Consider the following 22,849-nt stretch of genomic DNA (forward strand, 5'->3'; position numbering starts at 1 on the left):
GGGCAGTGGTGGTGGAGTGCCTTGTATGACTTTCCCGCGGCAGCGTTGAGAGCTCAAGGGCTACAAAGTAAATAATGGTTGGCGCACGCCAGAGCCAAGCGCAGGGGAAATGCTGATTACATGGCGTACAGAGCAGCGTCCTGTTACATGGTAAACTCGAATTAACAAGTACATCGTAAAGAGATGCCAAAATGAGATGACACAAGTCAATTCAAATGAGATACCATCCAACAGAGGGAATGGATCAATCAATTCAATCACAGCAAGTCTGGGCCGCGGATAACGAGCCAAGCGAACGAAGGGAAATGCAGGGGTCCAAGAAAAAAAAAAACAGGGGACAGACCTGTTGAAAAACAACGTTGCTGCAAGGGTCTCATCCACAACCACTCCCAAGAGCGGGGAGAGGCCAGGAGACGGAGACAGGAAGAGGTAAAATCGCCTCACCCATCACGCTCCTGATTTGGTAGTTCGCCAGTCAAAATCATTTATTTCTGCAGGAGATCGGCCAGGAACCGCGTCCAAATTGGACCGGTTGATTTTTACCAGTTAAATTTTTTTTCCCTCCCCGGCTGACTATTGGCTGGCTGGAAGCCCGGGTTGCCATGGGATTCCTTCCGGATTTTTAGTCTAGTCCAGGCTAGTCTTGTTTGGGCTTGTGAGCTTCTTTTTCTTCGTTTGTTTCTTCTTGTGGCCCACAATCAGTCATCATTGCCTCCCGAAAGAGCATTTTTGTAGGTAAAGTAGGTAAAGTAGGATTTTATGGGGTTCATTTTCTTCCGAGATTCTCGTACTTCGTACGTACCGGTCGGTAGAAACCCAGCCAGCCAATCCGCTTCCGATGTCTGTGTGTGTGCTCAAACAAGGGAAATTCACTGTCTGTACATTAGTACAATGTACCCAACCCAGCAACCAGGTAGGCAGGTACCTTCTACCTAATCATTTTAGCATTTGTTTATTTTTATAGCAGACAGACCCCGGGACAGCCGACAATGCTCGGTGCCAAGTTCAGCCAGCGCGCATTAAAACAAACACGGCGCGCGCTTTATGCGCCTACTGCCCCGTCCCATGGGACGACAGAATGTAGCAGCCCCGTCGACTGCATTTTCGGGTCCAGAATCCAAAAACCAGGAACCTGGACTGGGGCCCCCATAAAGATAAACGATGTGCACTGGGACATTCGGTAGTTGAGAAACTCCAGTAAACAAATAATTCCGATCCCCTCCCTGCCCGCCTTTGTAGATAAGCAGTAGACGTCCAACTAGCACTCTGTTTATTTCAAACTCACCAAAGTCGATCAAGCGATGGCGACGTCAATATTTCAATCTATGGAACACATATACAATTGTAATCAGTATTACGTCTGTGCTTTCGGTCTCATTTCGCTCCTTGCCCTTCTGCATGGGGGAACCCGCTTCACCCCTGTGCCAATAGTAGCGTTTGCTATAATATGTGCCTGGCAGGTGGTGAATGACTATTTCCAGGCAATGTTTGTTGTGTCGTGCCTTGTATTTTGCGGACACAAAAGTCTTTAGGTTCGATATAAAATTGCCACTACAAAGCCAGGGTGATTATTTTGGCGCAATATGCTAGCTACCGGTAGTCTACTCCTTCATACGAAAGAATTGAGATATCTCTGCTCAATCGCAGAAACCAAAAATAAGTAAATGGATTTTTTTTTTGTTATTGTCACGGCAGAAAATTGGGGCTGATATAGAACCCGGTAACCGGTTATAGCCCCTGTCGACCGCCAACGTCCATGCACTGAATGATTGCGAAACCAAGCTTCCCCGCTTGCTTGTGATGGAATATTATCAAAAAGCCAGAAGTCATAAAGTATCGGTTTCATAAGTCGCTTTGATAACCTTCTGAAATCTAAACATGCCTCGAGGCTCCTGAAGCCTCAAACTTACCGGAGCAAGACGGGATTCGGTCCAAGTCCGACGACCTCTAACGCCGTATCTGAACTCGTTACCCTGACGGCTGCACGAAAACGTGTGCTGCCTGCCTGCCCGCCCTGCCATGCGTGCCGTCCGCTATTCGCGTCTTTGACATGAATGTGCCTAGACTATACAAGTTCCCAACTCCCGTTTCTGCCATCTCTAAGCAGGGATGCCGATTCTAGCTATCTGCCCCTCGTCCACATGCCCTCTCAACCATTTACGCCTGAAAATGCCCAGTTCATTTAGGGGTGGCATACTGCAGTGTCCAGTCTCTGGCCGTCTTTATCGCGGCCGGCTCGTCCTCCTTCCATGCCTTTGCGACATCGGGAGCAAGAGGGTCGTCTGGGTTGGGCGCTCCGAGCAGGGCTTGGATGGAAAGGAGGATCGTTCGGATCTGGAGGGCTGGTGACCAGTTATCTGCGAGGAGATTGCTCGAAATGTTAGAAGACGTCGTGTTGTGTCAAGCGACTCATCGCTTCTGGTATCATCGGGAACCATACTCTTGAGCACATCTAGACATATGCGTCCAAGCTTGTCGACGTTGGGGTGGTAAATCTTAGTCACGAAGCGGATCTTGGGCGGGGTCATGGGGTAGTCGTCGGGGAGGAAGAGGTCGAGTTTGAAAACGCCGCCTGAACAAAGGCCTCTGGTCAGTGAATTTTATATGGATGGGAGGCCATGTGTGACCCAAGCGAATTGATTAGAGGTGCGCAGCATGTTGGGCGCGGATCAGCCCGGCGCGTGCGACAAGGCTTCCTCACCTTCGTATGGTGATTGAGTAGGGCCATGGATCTCGACGTCGAAATACCGCAGGTTGTCCTCGTGGGGCACAGCACTGATTCCGGGTACACTGTGAGGCCAAAATGTGAGAATCTGGACCGTAGTTGTGTTGGGCTCGTCGCCTTATGTCGGGGTTGAGAGGGGTAGAATGTTTAGACCGGCCGTTGACCCCGTGGGGGCGACCTAACGTACGGTTCCGCCATCAACCTCTCCGTTTCCTTGACTATCCTCTTCGGCAAGGCCATGGTTGCGATGCTATGGAAACGCTCAGGTTCCCCAGTAAAGGTCTGATTTCTTGAGGCTTAACAGATCGACTGCGGTAGGCGCATGTGTAGCAAGATAGCAGCGCGGCGGTGTTATCTTTATGGAATGTCGTGGTCTAGGGAACTGCAAAGGTGGGGTTGACTGCGGGAGATCGTTTGACAGACGTTGACGACATAACAATTTGTGGATCCTTGTTGCGGCAGCGATGGAGAGGAAGGGACAGGCTTTGTCTGGTGCGATAAGATAAGAGGTCGCAGCGCTAGCGTAGGAAGGACATGGATGTCAGAAAGCTGTGTAGGTAGGTACCTTAGCAGCCAAGTTTCGGTGAGGAGTACCTTGGAGACCCATCGCGCATTCTCGGTTGATGAGTTGGTAGAATCTCGTGATCCGCCTGGTGTCGCAACCTTCACGACCAACTTTACATGGGCAATCATTAATTTTCAGCCACTCGTTCAGGCCCTCCAACGCAACATTCAAGATCTTTTTCAGCAATCTGGTTTCATCTCTCGAGCTGCCATATACCCGATGTTATTTATACAATAAAAGGGGTCTGTCGCACACTGAAGCTGTTGGACGAAATCGGTCCGCGGCGTCTTGGCGAATAATGCCCTTTCGCCAGTTCCATCCCGCGCATTCTCCTGCGTGCGGCAAAAATGCCCTCGGCATATGACCAGAAGAAGTCCGATTCGGTCAAGAAGGGCAACACTGTCAAAACTGCCTTTGACAGTGAGAGTTTCGATGCCGACTGGACTATCCACGTCCCAGGCCTTGTGGGCTCGGCGACCATATCCCCTTCGGGTCGCGACGTCGCCCTTGCATCCCCTGAGGGCCTTGCCATCATCGACCTTGATTCTCCCTATAGCCCTCCGCGCCGCCTGAGCAGTCGCGGGCTGCCGTGGCTCGTTGTTGATGTCCAATGGTCGCCCTTTGCTGCCCGCGACTACTGGGTCGCATCCACTGCCAACCACCGTTGTCTGGTCTGGAACCTCAACTTTCGCGATGACTCGGCCTCTGGTCCCATCGAGCACTCGCTACAGGGTCACAGCCGCGCCATCACCGACATCAACTTCTCGGCTCACCACCCTGATCTGCTTGCGACATGCTCCGTCGACGGCTACGTCCATAACTGGGATCTTCGTCGCCCACAGCAGCCTGCGCTGAGCTTTTGTGACTGGACCGCTGGTGCCACGCAAGTCAAGTTCAGTCGCCAGGATCCGCACACGCTTGCGTCGTCTCACGACAGGCTCCTGCACATCTGGGACGAAAGACGGCCGGTCGAGCCCGTCAAGACTATCATGGCGCACTCGTCCAAGATCTATGGAATCGACTGGAATCGCACGAGAGCGTCTGCGCTTGTGACATGTTCGCTAGACAAGAGCATCAAGTTTTGGGATTACAAAAACGAGGGCGACGCCCCGGAACGTGTCATCCGTACTGACTTCCCAGTCTGGCGTGCCAGGCATACGCCCTTCGGCTGGGGTGTGCTTGCCATGCCCCAGAATGAGCCTGGTAATCTCCACCTTTTTGATGCTCGTTCCGGCGCTGGCGCTCCGCAAGACAGCAGGGACGATCCTGTCTACATATTCAAGGGCCATGGAGACCACAAGGCCAAGGAGTTCCTTTGGAGAAGCCGGGGAGGGGTAGATGATAACGGCATTGACAATCGAGACTTCCAGCTTGTCTCCTGGGGCGCAGACAAGGAGCTGCGATTGGAGCGCATGGAAGCAGATGTGTTAGAAAAGGTCGGCTACGTCAAGGGCCAGCCCGCCCCCAAGGATCTGGTCCTTACCCGCAAAGGCGCCACCTACAAGACCTTCCGCACCGTGGATGACGGCGTGCACCGTGACAGATGGAACGGCACCATGACCGACCCTCGCGCAGGTCATACCCCCAACCCTCTTCGGCGCAACGGCCTTGCCACCGGGAACCAGAGCACATATCACAAGCTCGCATCTGCATGGAGGGCGCCATCTATGAAAGCCAAGACCATGGGCAAGGAATCAAATCGGAGCTTGGCCCAGATAGGATGGATGAGAGGCGTGACGATGAGTAAGCGTAAGACGCAAACCGGAACTTCGAGCAGCAACCGGGGCGCTCTATCGCCCACCGATCAGGACTCCATTTTCGGCTCGGTATATCATGATAATGAATGGGGCGAACCCGATACTCTCCAAGACGAGTTTGTTCGCCTAACCAGCCAACTACCAAACGTACAATGGAATCACATTGATATGGACAATCTTACAATAAACGCCAGCCTCAAAGGACCATGGGGTGTCAGTGGCGATCCGATACATATCAAGGTGAAAGTTGACATACCCAAAAAGTATCCCAAGTCGAAAGCCCCGAGGTTCTTCATCGACAAGAGCTCATTCATGACGGAAGAAACACGCACCAAGATTGAGAATGAACTTTGTCTGCTAGTTGGCCAGTTTGCACAGCACAAGAAGAACTCTTTGGGGCCCGCGTTCGCTTACCTCCTCGGCGAGGTCGATCTTGCTGGAAGCACCAGCTTTTTGAGGGACCTGGGCGATTTGGACGATATGGACGACGAGGACGAAGACCTGGAGACCACGGGGAGGATCGAAGGAGCCGATGACGAGAGCTCCAGCGACAGTGAGTCGGATATACCGCCAGGGGGCTCGGCAGCCATGTCGCAGGAGCTGCCTGAACCAACCACTGGCTCCGATGCCCCGGCAGCACTTTCTGGAGGATTCAGACAGACAGTCATACCCGTAAAACGGACCTGCGGTGCACGGTTCTCTAATGATGGGAAGCTAGCATGTTTCTTCCCGACCAAGGAGGAGAAGGCTAGGGCTTTGTTTCTCGTCAACACCGACTCCGTCCGGGAGCGATCCAAGGGCGAGCCTAGATTTGCGGGGTTTGGTCGGCTTTTGCAAACTTCGCAATCACCCACGGGTCATCGCAATGCCGATGATTCTGCCAGCGATGATGGATCAGGCGGATCAGATGCGGACGACTCGTCCTCATCTTCCTCCTCTGACTCCGAGTTGGCATCCATGAACCGCATCAGCTTCTGGTACAGACAGGGCCGTAGCAAATTCCGAAAGTCGTGGAGCGCCAATGAATCCGTACGGTCGAGCGGTGGTGGAACCGGCACCGGCACCGGCACACAAGCCGGTACTATCAGGGGAAGCAGGCGTGCCGCCACAGTCAAGGCCAAGAACATTGTGTCGATACACGATATGCGCGATCTCATCCCCTCCAAGCAGGCATATGCCAGGGAATACGCCATTTTTGGCGATGGAGAGGAGGTTTGTGAACACAACGCGCAGGTGGCGGAGCGGCATGGCGACAAAGACTTGATGTACATTTGGCGCTACGCCGGTCTCCTCCTGCGATCTGATATACCTCTGCGGTTGATAGATGAGCAGCAGTTCTCGAGGAGTAATGACCATTCTTTCCTCGTGATTGCCCGAGACGCCGTTTCTCGATTTGGCAACACATTGCCGTCACAAAAAGGAGACACGTTTCTGGGCAAGGTCAAATGGGGTCAACATCCCTTGGTACATGACTTCATCAGCGATGTGTTTGCGTATTTCGAGCAGCTAGCAGACATCCAAATGCTGGCTATGCTCTCGTGCATATTTGGTGATTCCTGGGCCAAGGACAGCCTGGCATACGCAGAATCGCATCTCACGCAGCCACAGACACCGTTACCAATGAAGGCCCCCTCGTTCTCCCTCGAGTACTTTCCGACCAATCCCGAGCTATGGCATCAACAACAGCTGCAGTCGAATTGGCAACATCAACACCATCACTTGCGCAGCCAGGCGAGCTCGGCCATTACCACCCCACGCACGTCGCAAACGCCCAACCTGTACTCTTACTCGACTTCGCTTGGGTCCGAGCCTGGAGTCTGGCTTGGAGATCCTGGATCCTACTCGTGTGGAGAGACACCGCCGGCTACTGTGGGTATCAGGGCTCCCCGCAGCCACCATCATTCGGCTGGAGAGGTGGACCATACGCAAAGCCTATCCACGTCTCCCAACACGCGCATTGCAGGTTTTCGCAGGTCGAACTCGGCCGTCGCAGGGGCCCCAGGCCTGGCCGCAAGCTTGCCCCGCACACTGCATAATATGGTTTCATCATCGCCACCTGATGGGCCTACACGCAAAAGAGTCAGTCCCGCAGAGACCATTCTGAACAACCTTGCACCAGCCGTTACGTGGGGTGCATCAACTGTTTTCGGCGCCGGTGCAGGCGGCCGTCACGCTGACGCGGCAGCTGGGACAGCGGCGGTCGCTGCTGAGTTGAGGGCGGCGGCGGCGGCGGCAGCAGCAGCGGCGAGTGTGGCGGGAACGCGGACACCATCAACTGACGGCATCGATGCGCCGTACAACAATCTTGAATCGATGGTGGCAGTTAGCGTGAGCGTCAAACTCTTCAACGAGAGCAGTTTCGACGACGATGGCTGGATGACAACACCTTTTTTGGAGCCAAAGCGTGGGGCACTGTACGCTAGCTACCGCCACGCGTATGCCGAGATGCTGCAGGTCTGGGGCCAGCCTCTCGCAAGGCTCGAGATTATGAAGTTCAACATACTCAAGGGCAGCGATCGAAACGTGAACTCGCAATCAATGTTTGGACAACAAAACGATGACGACGAGGACGGCGGGCACAAGGGCCATCAAAACTCGCCTCATGTAAGAGACACGGGTGCAACAGTCAAGGACGAATACGGTGAAGAGGTTGCGGCCGGCACACCATCGCCAACCCTCACTGTCAGCAAACGTAGGCATCTCAAGAGTCTTATGGGATCAGGTCGCGGTCTAGATGTCACGGGAATCTGCAGAATCCATGAGACGAATTTGGAACCTCTGCAGACCAGCGGCCGGCCCCTACCCAGCCATTACGGCTCAGAACTTGTCTCGATTGACGGGACGACAGCCGAGATGACGATAGGCGGCGCCGTGGGCACATGCGACCGCTGTCAACACAGTCTGCAGTCGCAGCTGCGGTGTGTGTACTGCGCTGAGCCCATTGCCGCCCTCTACCCGGCGTGTCTGGGTTGCGGGTGTCCGAGTCACGAGAAGTGCCTGGCCGAGTGGCATGCAGCGGGAGAGCGACTGTGTCCTGCCGGCGACGAATGCGACTGCGGGTCCGAGGCGGATAACGGCAAGATCGAGAGTTGGGCTGCCATCCAGGCAGCGCTGCTATCGGCTCGGAAAGTAGAAAAAGAGAGGCAGGCGGCGGCGGCGGCGGCGGCGGCGGTGACGACGACAGCGAGGGGCCGCAAGACTGTCCGTGTCGCAGGTGGGCCTCCGGCGATGCTGAACTTAGCTCGGGAGGCCGGCGTTGCGGGGTTCGTGACGCCGCCCATGGCGTCGCCCAACGCCGCGCGGCCCAGGAGGCGGAGCATGCCGGGCGGGATCGGACTACATGAGCAAGAGCAACATACACAAAAGCAGCACCACACAGGCGATTCCGTGCGGAGGATTCGCGAGGAGGAGGGTGAAGATGGGGATGACGCTATGGACAGGGAAGGGTGGGAGAGCGTAAATCTGCCCCCCGGCGGCAACGGGACGGGTTCGGGAGGGACGGCGACGCCTGCAGGTTCAAGGCTGCCGTCCGCCGCTGCACATCTGAATCGACTGCGGAAGCAGGTGGGAGAGATGACTGGACGACCGTCGATCCTGAGACAGAGGAGCGGCGGGGTGCTGCAGAAAAAAATGCCCTAGAAGGGAATATGCAAGTGGTGGTAGGGTCTAAGATGATTTGATTGGAAGAGCGTAGCAAAGATAGTTACTGTCTTATTTTTTTTTTTTTTTGTAAGTATACTGTGTGTATTTTACCTGGTTCGATATTAAATAGTGTTTTACAACAGTAGAACTCCAAATCATTCTATGCACCCCCACTACCCAAGACTAATCTGGTGTTCGGCAGTTGCCGACTTGGCCGAGCTGCAATTAATTGGCTTCAGATTGTTCTGCAACGGTACATGCATTGAGCGCTAAAGACCACGGTACAGTATCTACAGTGTTACCAATGTGCAGCTAGTGACAAGCCACCAACTTGGAATGACATCACACATTAACGGTGCTATGTTGCTACCCCGCGCTCGATACATTGTCAATATTGGCGCTTGTGCACCACGTCTGTCATCCCATCGTCAGCCATCGTCCGTCCATTCAGGTCTTGACAACGAGGATGGATGGAGACGGATGATACGAAGGTTTGAGTAAAAATCTGATTCCCGTCTAGACTCGAGCAGAATCTTTAGTTCAGCACATAATTATAATTATAATTATAATAAACCGCGATAGGTGAAGGAGGAATTAACTTGTTTGACCCACAGCGAGTTTTGCGACTTGTCACTTGGATTCTATTGTATTCCATTTCAGAGTTTATCTCATTGGATGCCGCAGGTTGTGCAGGAAACAAATCAAGCCCATTCATCGGTCCCCATCGGTCCCCATCGGTCCCCATCAGTCCCCATCGGTCCCCCATCGGGTTGCCACCATGACCCCTCCACAGACCAGAGCTTGGGCGGCAGCAGGAACAGCAGCAGCAGCATCAGCAGCATCAGCCGCATCGATAAGAACCGCGCGCCGCCCACTTTCGTCATCGCTTCATGCTCTCGCCGCCGTCAAGCAGCGAAACGACACAACCACTGGCGCTCGTTCCTCGGTATTCACAAACACAAACGGTAAACCAATCGCATCTCAAAACATTGTGCAGGTTGCAAAAATGTCCACCATGGAAGCCACTGCTGGCCACAGCAAGGCCTGCTGCAATGTGCCTCCCGTCGTCGAGTCGGGCTATGAGAAGAAGGGCACGTACGAGGAGGTGGGCGGCTACAAGACCTGTAGGTGGTTTGATTTTTCTTCTTCCCGTTCTTCCTTAGCCTTCAACTACGCACAATAACTGCTTGCGCCCCTTGGAATTTTTGACAAGATACTAATGCTCAATACCAAAACAAAACAAAAAGATGTGACTGGCCCCCAGGACGCCACCAAGGGCATCATCGCCGTCTATGACATCTTTGGCTACTTTGACCAGACGCTCCAGGGCATGGACATTCTGGCCACCAGCGACGCGTCGCAAAAGTATCGCGTCTTCATGCCCGACTGGTTCAAGGGCAACCCGTGCCCCCTCGAGTGGTACCCGCCCGACACCGAGGAGAAGCAGCAAAAGGTCGGCAACTGGTTCAAGGACTGGAACCCGGCTGAGACGGCGGCCAAGGTACCTGACTACGTCAAGGCCGTGCAGGAGAAGAACCCGGGAATCAAGAGCTGGGCTATTATTGGCGTATGTTTTTTTTTTTTTTTCTTTTTTTTTTTGACTCTTAGTGCTCTGTCAAACTTTGCTATGAAAACTATTGCTGACTGTCGACAAACACACAAAACCACAGTTCTGCTGGGGCGGCAAGATTGTCTGCCTAACAACCTCCTCCGACAACAACCCGTTCTCAGCCGGAGCCTCGATCCACCCGGCCATGGTGGACCCAGCCGACGCCAAGAACATCAAGGTGCCCCTCATCATGCTTGCGTCCAAGGACGAGGCTGCCAAGGACGTCTCGGCGTTCGAGTCGGCGCTGCCCTCGTCGGTGCCCAAGCACATCGAGACCTTTGGAGACCAGATCCACGGCTGGATGGCGGCCAGGTCGAACCTCAAGGACGCCAGGGTCAAGGAGGAGTACATCCGTGGCTACAAGACCGTGCTCGAGTTCTTTGGCAAGAACTGGAAATAATATGGGGGAATCTGAGGTTGAAGAGTCCTGAGATAGCTCGATTGCCGTGAGAAGCATTCGGGGCAGATTAATAAAATTAAAGTAAAATCGACGTTCATTCGTCTGAGCGAAAGTACTTATGGCATTTTTACACATACTCTGATGATGGTTCCTGGTCGTCTCCCTAGAGGTCATCGTGAGGAGTAGCACTGTCAATTGAGGAACGAATGGAACGTGCCATGTGAGAAAGAAGTGTGTGGACGTGTTGATGGATTGATGGATTGAACTTTTGCCAGCAATCTTACGAGACGTGAGTACACACCCTTCAAAGGACAAGGGAATATTTGAGAAGACCTGATATTTGTTGACAAAGGCGGTATAACACGGGCACCAAACTCGGCGATTCGAATTGAATCTCTTTGTTCCTGCGAAACTGCAAGTTGCAACCAGCATTTCAACCTAAAAGCCGAAAATGAACCATCTGAATAGGACAAAGCAGCATATATTCAGCAAACCAGACATGGGATCCAGTTTCTCGTCCTGTCCTTTCAACTTGATACAATCCACAAACTCTGGGACCCCAAGATACCAAACACAGCAGACGACGCAAAAGAAAAAGAAAAAAGAAAAAAAGAAACAAGCCCAGTCAGCACGCGATCAACACAGCCGACCTTCCCCTCACCCCCCCCCCCCACAACTCCCTCTCGCCGTGACGCACCAGAGATGGCCTTCACCACCGGCACCGACGAGTCCAGGCGCCAACTTGAAGCGACGATGCGTCGGCGCCGCTCCAACGCGCCGTCTCCAGAACCCGTGGAGCAGAAGCGCCGGCAGATCCAAGACGGCATCCCCGAGCGCACGCGGACTTTGAGCTCTAGGCACCGGCAGCACCAGTCGCGCATCCCCACGTCGGCCGAGAACTTCGGGCTGGCTCGCGCAGGGTCGGACGCGCGCAGACGGAGGCCACGGCGGTCTTGCGGTCTCACTGGGAATCGTTGGCGGAGGAGGGTGGGAGTCGAGCCGGGCCGCGGGCCGGGAGGCGCGGCGGCGCGCGCGGGAGAAGTTTGGATGAGGAGCGTCAGGGGTTCTGCAGGGAGGGTGGTGGTTGGAGTGAGGGATCGGGCCGCGGCGGAAATTATGTGGACAAGATTGCAGTTGCGGGCTTTTGTGTGGTCCCTCGAAGCTGTTGAGATAGTGGGCGATGCGATTTTGCACGCTTTGTGGGAGTTGATGAGACGGGGAATAGTCCGGGAAAGACCAAGGAGGCATGGAAGAGAGAGCTATAGACGCTAGAGTGCAGAGCAGTATTTTTGGCCTATGGGTAAGTGCTGGCAGACAAGGGTTCTATTGTTGGTATGCAACTGAGTCTGATACAAGATGGGCGTAAATACACGGCGGCAGCTCATCACCGGAGTAGGGCTTTCGACTTTTTTTTTTTTTTTTCAAGAAAGCTTGAAGCGCTTGGCAAGCTCAATGCCCTCAGCCAGCGTACCCACACGGGCATCAATCGCACAGCCCTCAGCTTCGAGCTTCTTGCACTCCTCCCACAGCTTAGAAAGAGGGACAGTGAAAACCTCGATAAACTCACTTTCTTCCAGCTCCGGCTTGAGGTTCTGATTCTCTGGTAGGTTCATGTCGATGGTGACGTGAACCATGCGCAGGTTCGTGTTTGTAAAGCCTGGATCTATAATTTGGAGATAGAGCCAAGTCTGGTTAGTGGAGTCTTTGGAGAGGACGTCATACAAAATGACGCTCCTCTAAGTAGTTGTCGACTTACCATTGAACATGACAGTCGAAGTCTCTGAAGCTTTGCCAACATAACCAGTTTCCTCCTTGAGCTCACGGACGGCAGACTGCTCAGCAGTCTCGCCAGCATCTACAAGGCCTGCAGGAATCTCAACGGTGACCTTGTCCAGTGGTGGACGAAACTGCTTCTGTAGGATAATCTCGGGGCCTTGAGTTGAGTTGGACACGACACAGACATGAGCATGCGGCCATACATCCTATCATGACAAACAAGTCACATGCTTGCTCACCGGTAGATTTCTCCAATATGGCTACGATGCCTACACCGTCGATCTCGCTGTTCTTTGGGCGAGTCCGGCGCTCGGCAGACTCCCAGGTCCGCTCAGTGCCATTGGGGTCCTTGTAGGCGATCCTGTTGATGGGCGTTTGTTTGTTCGGCATCAACAATCAAGATCGCTCCCTCATGGTTCCAATAGACCGACAGGCCGAAAGGGAGACTGCCAGATATAAGCACACAACCCAACATCTTTACATACTTGACTAATTTTGTCCACTTGGCCTCATTATCGGGCTGATTCGGTCACGATGAGAGGCAAGTGACGGAAACGGTTAGCTTGTCAACGCTCCCATGCAGCAAGACTGCGTTTGTTCAAAAAGTTTAACAGCCGGATCCAAACTAACCAGAGGTGCTGTGGAAACAACTTTTGCAGGGTTGGACATTTGAACTCTGGTAAAATGACTGATGGGGCGCTGACTACCTAAAGCTCGGCTTATAAAAGTGATTGAAGGGTGAAGTAGGACTTTACGAATCATGGTGAGTAAATGCCACAACGTGCATCAGTATGGCCCAACAATGGGCTTTCATTTCGATGATGTAGGTGGGGTCGAATCGTTGGTTGCGTTCGTCCAAGGGTACGCTGACAAAAAAGTCCGGCTTACGTCATCCGGTCAGTATGGTACGTGCTTTCATAAATAGCAAGCGGTGGGTCTTTGGAGGGGTCAACCTTGAAGATTGGGCTTGACTGGTTTCCACTTTCACAAGCTATCATGCTGCCCGATAAGGATTTTCCCCTGCAAGAAATTCAAGGGAACGGAGGGGTTGCTGTGCTTGGGCGGCGCGGGACAATTTTTTTTTTTTTTTTTTTCCCTTTCCCTCTCCTGGCGCGCCTTGTCAGCAAAAAGTTTCAGCCGCTGTTGTTTCTCCGGCCGTAGTTCTTTGCGCCACTCTTCACTACTCCTTTTTCCCTTAATCGCCCTGCCTTTAATCATCGAGGCTTTCATTGGGCTGGGAGAAAGTTTTCTCTTTCCTTCTTTTTTTTTTTTTTTGTTTGTCATTTTTCTTCGTCCCCTAAGATTCGATGTCGGTTCCTACGATCGTCGTCAAGGGCGACGGCCCCGCGCCGTCCCAGGCCGATGTCTCGTCCATTCTCGACACCGTTTTCAATGCCCAGTCCTCAAATGCCTCCATCGATGCCGCCTACGCCCTCTGCGAACTGTTCCTCAATTGTCCCGGCGTCGGTTTCCGTGGCTTGAACGCATACGGCGTCCTCGCCGAGATCAAGAAGGCTGCTGCCGACAAGAAAAGCGGCCTCCGTCGCGAAAGCGCTCAGAACCTTCTTGGCGCATTGTTTGAGAAATTTCCTCCCCGAGATGCTCCCAGCGAATACGTTTTCCTGTTGCAAGACGGTGGCATCCTTGCCTGCGCCCTCGACGCTCTTGCCGACAAGGGCGCAGTCGTTCGCGATGCCGCACAATATGGCCTTGATGCGCTGTTCGGGCACCTGAGCCCCGAGGCCCTGGTGGTCGGACTTCTGCCCGCGTTGGTTAACTATTTGTCCAAGAAGACTGGCAAGTGGCAGGGAACTGTCGGCGCTCTGAAAATGATGCAGAAGATGGCGGACAAGGCCAAGCTGTCGATTGGTGGAACGAAGGAGGAGGCGCTGGAGAAGGATCTGCTTCGCGAGGCCATGGGAAACAAGCTCGCGGGCTTGATTCCCCTCGTCGAGGCTGGCATGCACGACCTCAAGTCTGAGGTTGAAAAGCAGGCCCTGCAGACCATGAAGTCGCTTACGGATCTCCTCACCAACGATGACGTTGCGCCCCGGATACCTCTTCTCATCGAGACCATGCAGAAGCCATCTGCGCAGTCTTTGCAGAAGGCTATTCATGCCCTTTCTATGACCACCTTCGTGGCAATTGTCACATCGCCAGTTCTCGCGCTCCTCACGCCTTTCCTTGAGAGGTCTCTGAACACCCCTACCACACCACAAGAAGTGCTCAGACAAACAGTTGTCATTACTGAGAACCTGACAAAACTTGTCCACGATCCGATTGAGGCTCGGACTTTCCTTCCCAAGCTCACGCCTGGTGTCAAGAACGTGGCTGATAGGGCGGCACTTCCCGAGGTTCGTGAGATCGCGACCAGGGCACTCAACGTCATGAACAAGGCCATGGCTGTGGACAAAGACAACGTCGTCGAGCGGACCAAGGGCGAAGATGTGGGCAAGATCTTGGATGCCGAGATCAAGCGGGCCAACGGTCTGGCGAGTGACCAGGACTTTTACAAGTTACTTAGGTCCTACATCTGTGACCAGGTCGCTGAGGACGTGAACCACAGGCACGTCACACGCATTGCTGGAAGGATTTCACCCTATCTGCAGTCGATGATGAAGTCGCACGAGGCTGTTGCTGCTGCTGTGCAGAAACATTATGTCGACGAGGACCACAGGAAATACGGCGTGCCTGAAAAGGAGGATGATGGCGAGGTTGAGATTGTCAACGCAGACTTCTCCTTGGCCTACGGCGGTATGCTTCTGCTCTCTCACACCAACTTGCGTCTGCTCAAGGGACACCGTTATGGTCTTTGTGGTCGTAACGGTGCAGGAAAGTCGACCCTGATGCGATCGATCGCCAACGAGAAGCTCGAGGGCTTCCCTCCGCAGTCAGTCCTGCGTACCTGCTATGTCGAACATAACCAGGGCGAAGACGCCGATATCAGCATTCTTGATTTCATGGTAAAGGACCCTACCGTTGCCAAGGAGAATTACACCAGACAAGAGATCTCAGACGTCCTTGCCGAGTTCGGCTTTACTGCTGGACCAGAGGGCCGTCAATCCCAAAAGGTCGGGTCCCTTTCCGGTGGTTGGAAGATGAAGCTGGCTCTGGCACGTGCCATGCTGCAAAAGGCAGACGTCCTGCTCCTTGACGAACCTACCAACCACCTGGATGTTGCCAACATTGCCTGGCTGGAGAACTACCTGAAGACACACCCTGACATCACAAGTCTTATCGTTTCTCACGACTCCAAGTTCCTTGACGAGGTCACGACAGACATCTACCACTACGAGCCCGGCAAGAAGCTTGGTCACTACAAGGGCAACCTTTCCGACTTTGTTAAGATCCGCCCCGAGGCCAAGAGCTACTACACCTTGTCGGCAAGCAACGTCCAGTTTAAGTTCCCCCCGCCGGGAATTCTTTCTGGCATCAAATCAATGACTCGCGCAGTCATTCGCATGACCAACGTCTCGTACACCTACCCTGGAGCGCCAAAGCCATCGCTGAGTGACGTATCTTGCCAGCTTACGCTATCCTCACGCGTCGCCATCATCGGCGCCAACGGTGCAGGCAAGTCCACGCTCATCAAGCTGCTGACGGGCGAGGTCATCCCCAACTCGGGCAAGGTCGAGAAGCACCCCAACCTGCGAATCGGCTACATCAAGCAGCATGCCCTGGAGCATGTAGAGATGCATCTCGAGAAGACCCCCAACCAGTACCTGCAATGGCGCTACCAGCACGGCGATGACCGCGAAGTGCACATGAAGCAGACCCGTGTCCTGTCCGAAGAGGACCGCAAGCAGATGGAGAAGCCTGTTGATCTGGGCGACGGCAAAGGCCCCAGGCAGCTCGAAGCCCTGGTCGGACGTCAGAAGTACAAGAAGACGTTTCAATATGAAGTGTAAGTGGAGCATTCCGACAGAGTGACACGATACGCGCGGATCACAATTTGTCTCAGTACTGACGAGGCCATCGCAAAACAGTAAATGGAAGGCCATGCTTCCCAAGTACAACTCACAGATCTCTCGTGAGACCCTGATCGAGCTTGGATTCAACAAGCTGGTTCAGGAGTTTGACGATCACGAGGCGTCACGTGAAGGTTTGGGATACCGTGAGCTCCAGCCGGCTGTCATCTCAAAGCACTTTGAGGACCTCGGCTTGGACCCTGAGATTGCCAACCACAACGAGATCGGCTCGCTCTCCGGTGGGCAGAAGGTCAAGGTGGTGATTGCGGGTGCCATGTGGAACAACCCTCACCTGCTGGTTCTTGACGAACCGACTAACTTCTTGGACCGCGACTCGCTTGGAGGTCTTGCTGTTGCCATCCGTGAGTTCAAGGGTGGTGTCGTCATGATCTCCCACAACGACGAGTTCGTCGGCGCGCTCTCGTCGGAGCAGTGGCACGTTGCCGACGGCAGGGTTGCCCACCGGGGTCACAACGCCATCGCCCTTGATCGTTTCGAGGACTCACGCCCGGGCTCTGGTGTGACCAGCGGTGCGGCAACGCCCAACGGTTTCGCCAGCAGCGTCGTGTCAAGCGCCATGAACAGTGCGATGAACAGTGCCGTCAACAGTGGCGCCGAGGACAACGGCGGCGAGCTCAAGTTCAAGGCCAAGAAGAAGAAGAAGAAGACGAAGAAGGAGCTCAAGGAGCAGGAGGTTCGCAGGCGACTGAGGCATATTGAGTGGCTCAACAGCCCCAAGGGCACGCCGCATCCTCCGGACACGGATGACGAGGCCGACTAAGTGTGGAGAAGCTACGATGTTTCTGTGTTTGCTCCATCTTGGATGAGGACCACCATACATTGACGACAAGACTCCAGTTGAGCGGAAATATAGAGGGGAAAAAGAAGGAAATGAATAGATCTGGGCAAAAGAACAGGCATGCTTTGGTTTAATCTAGCGCTATGATACATCTGTCTTCAAGGGACAAGCGGGTACTATATCCAGACTAGATGAGAAGCTCCCCACGAAGGACGAGGATTGAGTGGTCACTGTTGATGTTGGTTTTTAATAGGCTTCTCTTTGTCATTTTCTTGTCTTCTTCTGGCATACTTTATGGCGTTAGACTATAGAATGGTATGGGATTTACAATTGGGAGGATTACAAAATAAGCTTGGTCTCTTTTTTTTTTCTTTTTTTCTTTTTTTGCTACCTTGTTTGTTTGTTAGTTTTCTTTGGCTTATTTCTTACTTGAACAGATCTCAGTTGCGAATTTCTTTCACCTTTGTGGATACTGACAACTGTTTCGTATGTAACTGGGTGTAGTTGTGCTGGGCCCAGTTGCAATTTTAGCAAGTTTCCATATCAAATCCCCATTTGTCTCGTTGCACGGATCTGTCATTATTGTCCCGGCAATGGCCGAGATAACGGGAGGTGTCTGCGAAAGTGTAAATGAGTGTGATCCATGGGAATCGGACAAGTGCTTGGAGCTTCGAGGAAGGCCTAGGACTGGCCCACAGTCGGGTGTCCATGCATCAACCCTAGAGCCTTCCTGCCGTCCTGGCAAAGGCCTTATCGGCGCTGAAGTCTCGGAACAGGCAGAGAATAGTCGAACCGGATACGATATGACAGAAGACGCGTGGCATTGCCTGCCCCCGCTACCAGGTTGTTGAGTGTCAGCTCCTCGCCCAGGGGGGTCTTGCTGGCGGAGGGACAGGGACGCCATCACGAGTCACAATGGTCAGCTACTCCCACGTCGAGTATGGATTGCGAACTCGATAATACATGCTACCCATGTTTTTCTTGCAGGCACTTTAGGGAATGATGCAGATAGCAGGTAATTTCTTTGATGGCAGTTCTCTCGGCTGAGCAGCGGTGGGGGGTTTGAGCATGGGTGATTGCTCCCAATATCTGAGTATTCAAGACTGGAGGCGGCCGCCATGGAAGGCTGGAGTTATTCTCGGCGTTACTTTTCCAGAGGACCTCGAGAAAGGGGAGTTTATTTTAGGAAGACGACACAAGGATACCAGCTGAAACCTGTTATGGGGCACCAACTCGTCCAAAGCAACACGCCCAGGGGGGGAGTTTAAGCATTTCGTGCAGATTTGACTGCACCGACGAATGATCACGAGGGGGAAATGGCTGCCTCGTTGCGAATAGTGACGAGAAACAATTCACCGCCTTGGACTTAGAAACCTAACTGTCATTATGCAGATATGGACGCGCGTGTCCATGATTCTCATTTGATGGTATGCGAGATGCAGAACATGACGCACAGGAATCTGACGGTTTATAGATTAGACACGAGCTTCAATTTGCCGTGTGGTTGGACAGTACCGCCATGCACGTTTGTCCCGAAATCTTGTTATCATATGTTTTTTCTCGTTTCCACGGATTACTCCCGTCATTTGAGACTTGTTGTTTTTCTACCTGCATGCTGCTGAGCTCTGCAGCATGCAGTTCAGCGTTGGCTTTGCAGCCTCTGCATCAAAGGCTTATCAATCTAGTCCAGCCCTACCGTCAAGATTGACCTAGACCGGAACTAGTCTGGACTTGAAGAAAGTATGTAGCAAAGAAAAGAGAGAAAAAAAAAGATATACAAGCTTCTTTGGCACCGAGCCCAACTAAAAAGCTCTTGGGTGAAATATTGAAATCAACAAAATACTCAAAAAAAAATTAGCGAGTGGCCCAGGGTACCTAGAAACATTTCCCGAGGGCTGAAAAGTCAATACCAAGACGTCAAATGCAATACTCGGGGCTCGGCTACACGGGCCTGAGGGCGGCGTGGCGTTCGTGGCGGGCGGAGATTTTTCTTTTCTTTTTATTTTTATCTGTTGTTTTGCCCCCTTCCCCCGAATATTGCTGTCGCCGGCCGACGGTGTTGCCGGTTCTAGACCCTTTACTTTCAGTGTTACTTTTACGTAGGTGTTTTGTGAACGTGGGTTAGAGTGAGTTTTGAGAGTGAATTGGTTGGCGAAAAACGCAGATTGTTGTTTTTGTTTGCTTCCTCATAAACCCCGATCGGCGCTACCTCATCAAATCGATTTTTTTTTTCTTTCTTTCTTTCTTCACTGGCTAGTCTGACATTTTTATTTTCCCCCTCCCTCAAGGTGAAATCTTTATCTAGGCAATCTAGGTTCCCATCCGATTGGCAGTTTTCTCTTACCGCAGGGCTGGGGCTAGACTAGACTAGCTCTCCCGGAACGCCAGCAGCGCATGGCCGTTTTTCCAGGCACGAAATGCCAAAGATAGTACATATACTCCCGTATTGGAGTGAGGGCGGTCAGAGGAGTCTTACATTTCAGCTTGCCCACATACCTTGTCAGTTCACCAGTGACGTAGAGCAGCTGAAAGTTGATATCCATTGATAAATGCTAGGATTATCTGTATGGCTACCACGTGCTGGCACATATGAAGGGGGGGGGGGGCGACCAGCACATTATGGGAATCCAATCCACGCACGAACCCACACATGGCCTTCTTCGTGTTGTTGGTTTGACTTTTGACAGGGATGGATTACCTTGGTCTTGACTGACCCCCCTACAGCCCAGTGTCGACTGTTGAACGCACACGATGTGGAGCCCAAGACCTGCCAAGAACGGATTGGGGAAATTCATCAAATGCGATAAAACTCTAGAATCCCGGCTGGAAGGTACGTATCGACAGGGATCAAGCCTAGCAAGGTACGTACCTAGTCTTGGCGGAGGTAGCCATGATCCCCGCCGCCACAGGGATGCCGTGAGGAGCAGGCAGTTGCGCGCGCCAGTCTCCTCAATTGCAACCATCTTTTGTTTTTGGTTGCTCTCATGTAAACAGGCGGCTCTCGTTTTTCTTTGGCTCTGCTGCCTTTGATCCCCGACGTCTACGCACTGCTACAGACAAACAGAGGCATCCTTGTGTGTCCGTCCTATCGTTTACTCTGTGTGGTTTTTGTTTTTTTGTTTCCGAGAACCCGAATGGGAATAGCGCTCGTTGTGAGGCTGTTGGGCAACTCGCCGTCTTGGTATCCTCTCTGGAACAGGTCGCTTCTTATCACTCGTTTTATTCATGCTGCGACTTCTTGAGCGCCGCAAATAAATCACCGTCCCCTACCTTTGAGAATAGATACATACTCATTTTGGTAAACAGCAAACTGCCCCAAAGAGCACAGCCTTGTTTCATCAGCCGTGCAGCCATGGACCAAGAACGCCCCTATAATGGCAACTACAGCAGCCGAGCAGGTTCGCGTACAAACCACCGTGCCTCGGAGACCCCCACTTCACCAAATGATATAATGACTCCTCACCGCGCCGCCACGCCAGAGAGCCCATATCTCGCTGCCACACCCGGAGCCGCCAGCAGCAGCAATCCATTCGGCGACGGCATCGAGTCTCGGGCTTCGCACAGATCTTCGGCTGCTGGCCAGAACCCCTTTGGCACGCCTGCCATGTCGCGGCCCGCCTCAAGCTACGAGTCCGGGAGTGGGATCGGCAACAGGTTCGAGGAGCGCGCTCAGCGCTACTTTCACAGCAGGAGGGTTCGCAAGGGCGAGGTGGAGAAGCCCTGGCTGGAGAAGCGTCACCCCAAGGAAAAATGGGTTACCATCCTGCCCATTCTCGGCATCCTCGTCGGACTTGGCATCTCGGGCGTGCTGGTGTGGGACGGCATCAGGAGCGTGGTGAAACACGAGTACTGCGTGGTGCTCGATGAGAACTTCTCGGGAGGTCTGCGGGACGACGTGTGGACGAAGGAGATCACAGTGGGCGGTTTTGGGTATGTCCTCGTTAATATCCAACAGCACCACCACCAGAAAGGCAATGCAGATCGCTAACATGTTATTATGCAGCAATGGCGAGTTCCAAGAAACAACTGGGACCGATGAGAATATTTTCATCGAAGACGGCGTCCTCAAGATCAAGGCCACTCTCCAAGATGAGACCAAAATTCAACAGGACACTGTTATTGACCTGCTCAAGGACGGCACCTGCACGTCTACGCTAGAGCGGGACTGCATTGCCGCGACAAACACAACTGTAGGCAACGCAACCATCGTCCCGCCCACTCGCTCGGCCCGTATCAACACCAAAAAGGGTGCTACGATCAAGTACGGCCGCGTCGAAGTGACGGCTCGCATGCCAGAGGGCGACTGGCTCTGGCCGGCAATCTGGATGATGCCGGTCGAAGATGTCTACGGTCCCTGGCCGCGATCCGGCGAGATCGACATTGCCGAGAGCCGTGGTAATGACTGGAGATACGCCCAGGGCGGCAACAACATTGCGTCGTCGGCACTGCACTGGGGCCCTAACGCGGCCAACGATGCGTGGTGGCGCACCAACAACAAGCGGCAAGCTCTCAAATCGACCTACTCCTCCGACTTCAACACGTTCGGCCTCGAGTGGTCGCAAAACTACCTCTTCACCTACATCAACAGCCGCCTGCTGCAGGTCATGTACGTCAACTTTGACCAGCCGCTGTACAAGCGCGGCAATTTCCCAGAGGCGGGAGCCAACGGCACACGTCTCCAGGACCCCTGGACCCAGACGGGCCGCAGTCAGACGCCCTTTGACCAGCGCTTCTTCCTGATCCTGAACCTGGCCGTCGGTGGCACCAATGGCTGGTTCGAGGACGGCAAGTCGGGCAAGCCGTGGCTGAACGGGAGCCCCAACGCCAAGAAGGACTTTTGGGAGGCGCGCGACAAGTGGTACCCGACCTGGAAGCGGCCCCAGATGGAGATTCGCAGCGTCAAGATGTGGCAGCAGTGTGACGGGAATGAGGAGCTGTAAAGCCAGAAACTACTACTCCATTCTCCGTTTCTTGCGGGGTTTTTCTTTTCTGCTGATGGGTTACGCGTCCTTTCATTTTCTTGTCTTGGCTTTTTATTGTCCTGTTTTAACTACATAGATGGTGTTTGGGTATCTTAATGTCTTGATTTCTGGCAGATAGTACATGAGACACTAGTTTTTTATTACAGCAGGGCGGGTAGTGACCTTTGTTTGGGTCTCTAGGATGAATAATGGAAAAGAGCGACTTTCTTGGCCTCCTTTAATTTTGCACCTCCAGCCTACTGTGTAATCTTGTACTGATGATTTTCGTTTCAACAAGATTATCATCACAACAATTTGAAGCAATCTAATCATATTTTCTTTTCGACGTGACAACTACCCAGCTCGTGGTGGTTACTCCCTACATGTTGCCGCCTGCAGTGGAGCACCTCTGTGGTAGCAATACCACTATGGGACATATTATACAGCGTCATCGATAAGGCAGGGCCTGAAAAGTCGGTGGGAGACCCAAGGACCGTACATTCTTTTGTGCAGCCGACGATGGACACACCCCCTTCTCCCTTCTGAGCGGAGTGAAGGGGGAAAAAAAAAAGTTCATGGGCGGTTTAGCACAGGATGTTTTTCATCTACACCCCATGCTCCTTTGCACGGTCTCGGTCTCAGGACAG

The 22,849-nt window shown here is 53.2% G+C and overlaps 7 protein-coding genes across 7 annotated transcripts; 5 read left to right on the forward strand and 2 right to left on the reverse strand.

Annotated features, from left to right (window-relative positions):
* Positions 1–2,178: 2,178 nt before the first annotated feature.
* On the reverse strand, positions 2,179–2,965 carry PpBr36_09911 (uncharacterized protein; the record flags this gene model as incomplete). The annotated part of the gene is made up of 4 exons (XM_029897029.1): positions 2,179–2,357; positions 2,441–2,572; positions 2,702–2,790; positions 2,913–2,965. 4 exons carry the CDS (start codon positions 2,963–2,965, stop codon positions 2,179–2,181), a joined length of 453 nt encoding a protein of 150 aa, XP_029745192.1.
* A 672-nt stretch (positions 2,966–3,637) lies between these two features.
* PpBr36_09912 (uncharacterized protein) lies at positions 3,638–8,686 on the forward strand (the record flags this gene model as incomplete). The annotated part of the gene is made up of 1 exon (XM_029897030.1): positions 3,638–8,686. One exon carries the CDS (start codon positions 3,638–3,640, stop codon positions 8,684–8,686), a length of 5,049 nt encoding a protein of 1,682 aa, XP_029745191.1.
* A 781-nt stretch (positions 8,687–9,467) lies between these two features.
* Positions 9,468–10,698, forward strand: PpBr36_09913 (uncharacterized protein; the record flags this gene model as incomplete). Its single annotated transcript, XM_029897031.1, has 3 exons — positions 9,468–9,813; positions 9,937–10,256; positions 10,360–10,698. 3 exons carry the CDS (start codon positions 9,468–9,470, stop codon positions 10,696–10,698), a joined length of 1,005 nt encoding a protein of 334 aa, XP_029745190.1.
* Positions 10,699–11,400: 702 nt separating this feature from the next.
* PpBr36_09914 (uncharacterized protein) lies at positions 11,401–11,970 on the forward strand (the record flags this gene model as incomplete). The annotated part of the gene is made up of 1 exon (XM_029897032.1): positions 11,401–11,970. One exon carries the CDS (start codon positions 11,401–11,403, stop codon positions 11,968–11,970), a length of 570 nt encoding a protein of 189 aa, XP_029745195.1.
* Positions 11,971–12,119: 149 nt separating this feature from the next.
* On the reverse strand, positions 12,120–13,236 carry PpBr36_09915 (uncharacterized protein; the record flags this gene model as incomplete). The annotated part of the gene is made up of 5 exons (XM_029897033.1): positions 12,120–12,361; positions 12,455–12,631; positions 12,714–12,835; positions 12,960–12,994; positions 13,105–13,236. The coding sequence occupies 5 exons, from the start codon at positions 13,234–13,236 to the stop codon at positions 12,120–12,122; spliced, it is 708 nt and encodes a 235-aa protein (XP_029745194.1).
* Positions 13,237–13,781: 545 nt separating this feature from the next.
* PpBr36_09916 (uncharacterized protein) lies at positions 13,782–17,223 on the forward strand (the record flags this gene model as incomplete). Its single annotated transcript, XM_029897034.1, has 2 exons — positions 13,782–16,378; positions 16,461–17,223. 2 exons carry the CDS (start codon positions 13,782–13,784, stop codon positions 17,221–17,223), a joined length of 3,360 nt encoding a protein of 1,119 aa, XP_029745071.1.
* Positions 17,224–19,992: 2,769 nt separating this feature from the next.
* On the forward strand, positions 19,993–22,181 carry PpBr36_09917 (uncharacterized protein; the record flags this gene model as incomplete). Its single annotated transcript, XM_029897035.1, has 3 exons — positions 19,993–20,102; positions 20,524–21,171; positions 21,245–22,181. The coding sequence occupies 3 exons, from the start codon at positions 19,993–19,995 to the stop codon at positions 22,179–22,181; spliced, it is 1,695 nt and encodes a 564-aa protein (XP_029745193.1).
* Between the last annotated feature and the right edge of the window lie 668 nt (positions 22,182–22,849).

The sequence above is a fragment of the Pyricularia pennisetigena genome (genome assembly GCF_004337985.1).
Source record: "Pyricularia pennisetigena strain Br36 chromosome 7 map unlocalized Pyricularia_pennisetigena_Br36_Scf_7, whole genome shotgun sequence".
NCBI classification, from domain to species: Eukaryota; Fungi; Ascomycota; class Sordariomycetes; order Magnaporthales; family Pyriculariaceae; genus Pyricularia; species Pyricularia pennisetigena.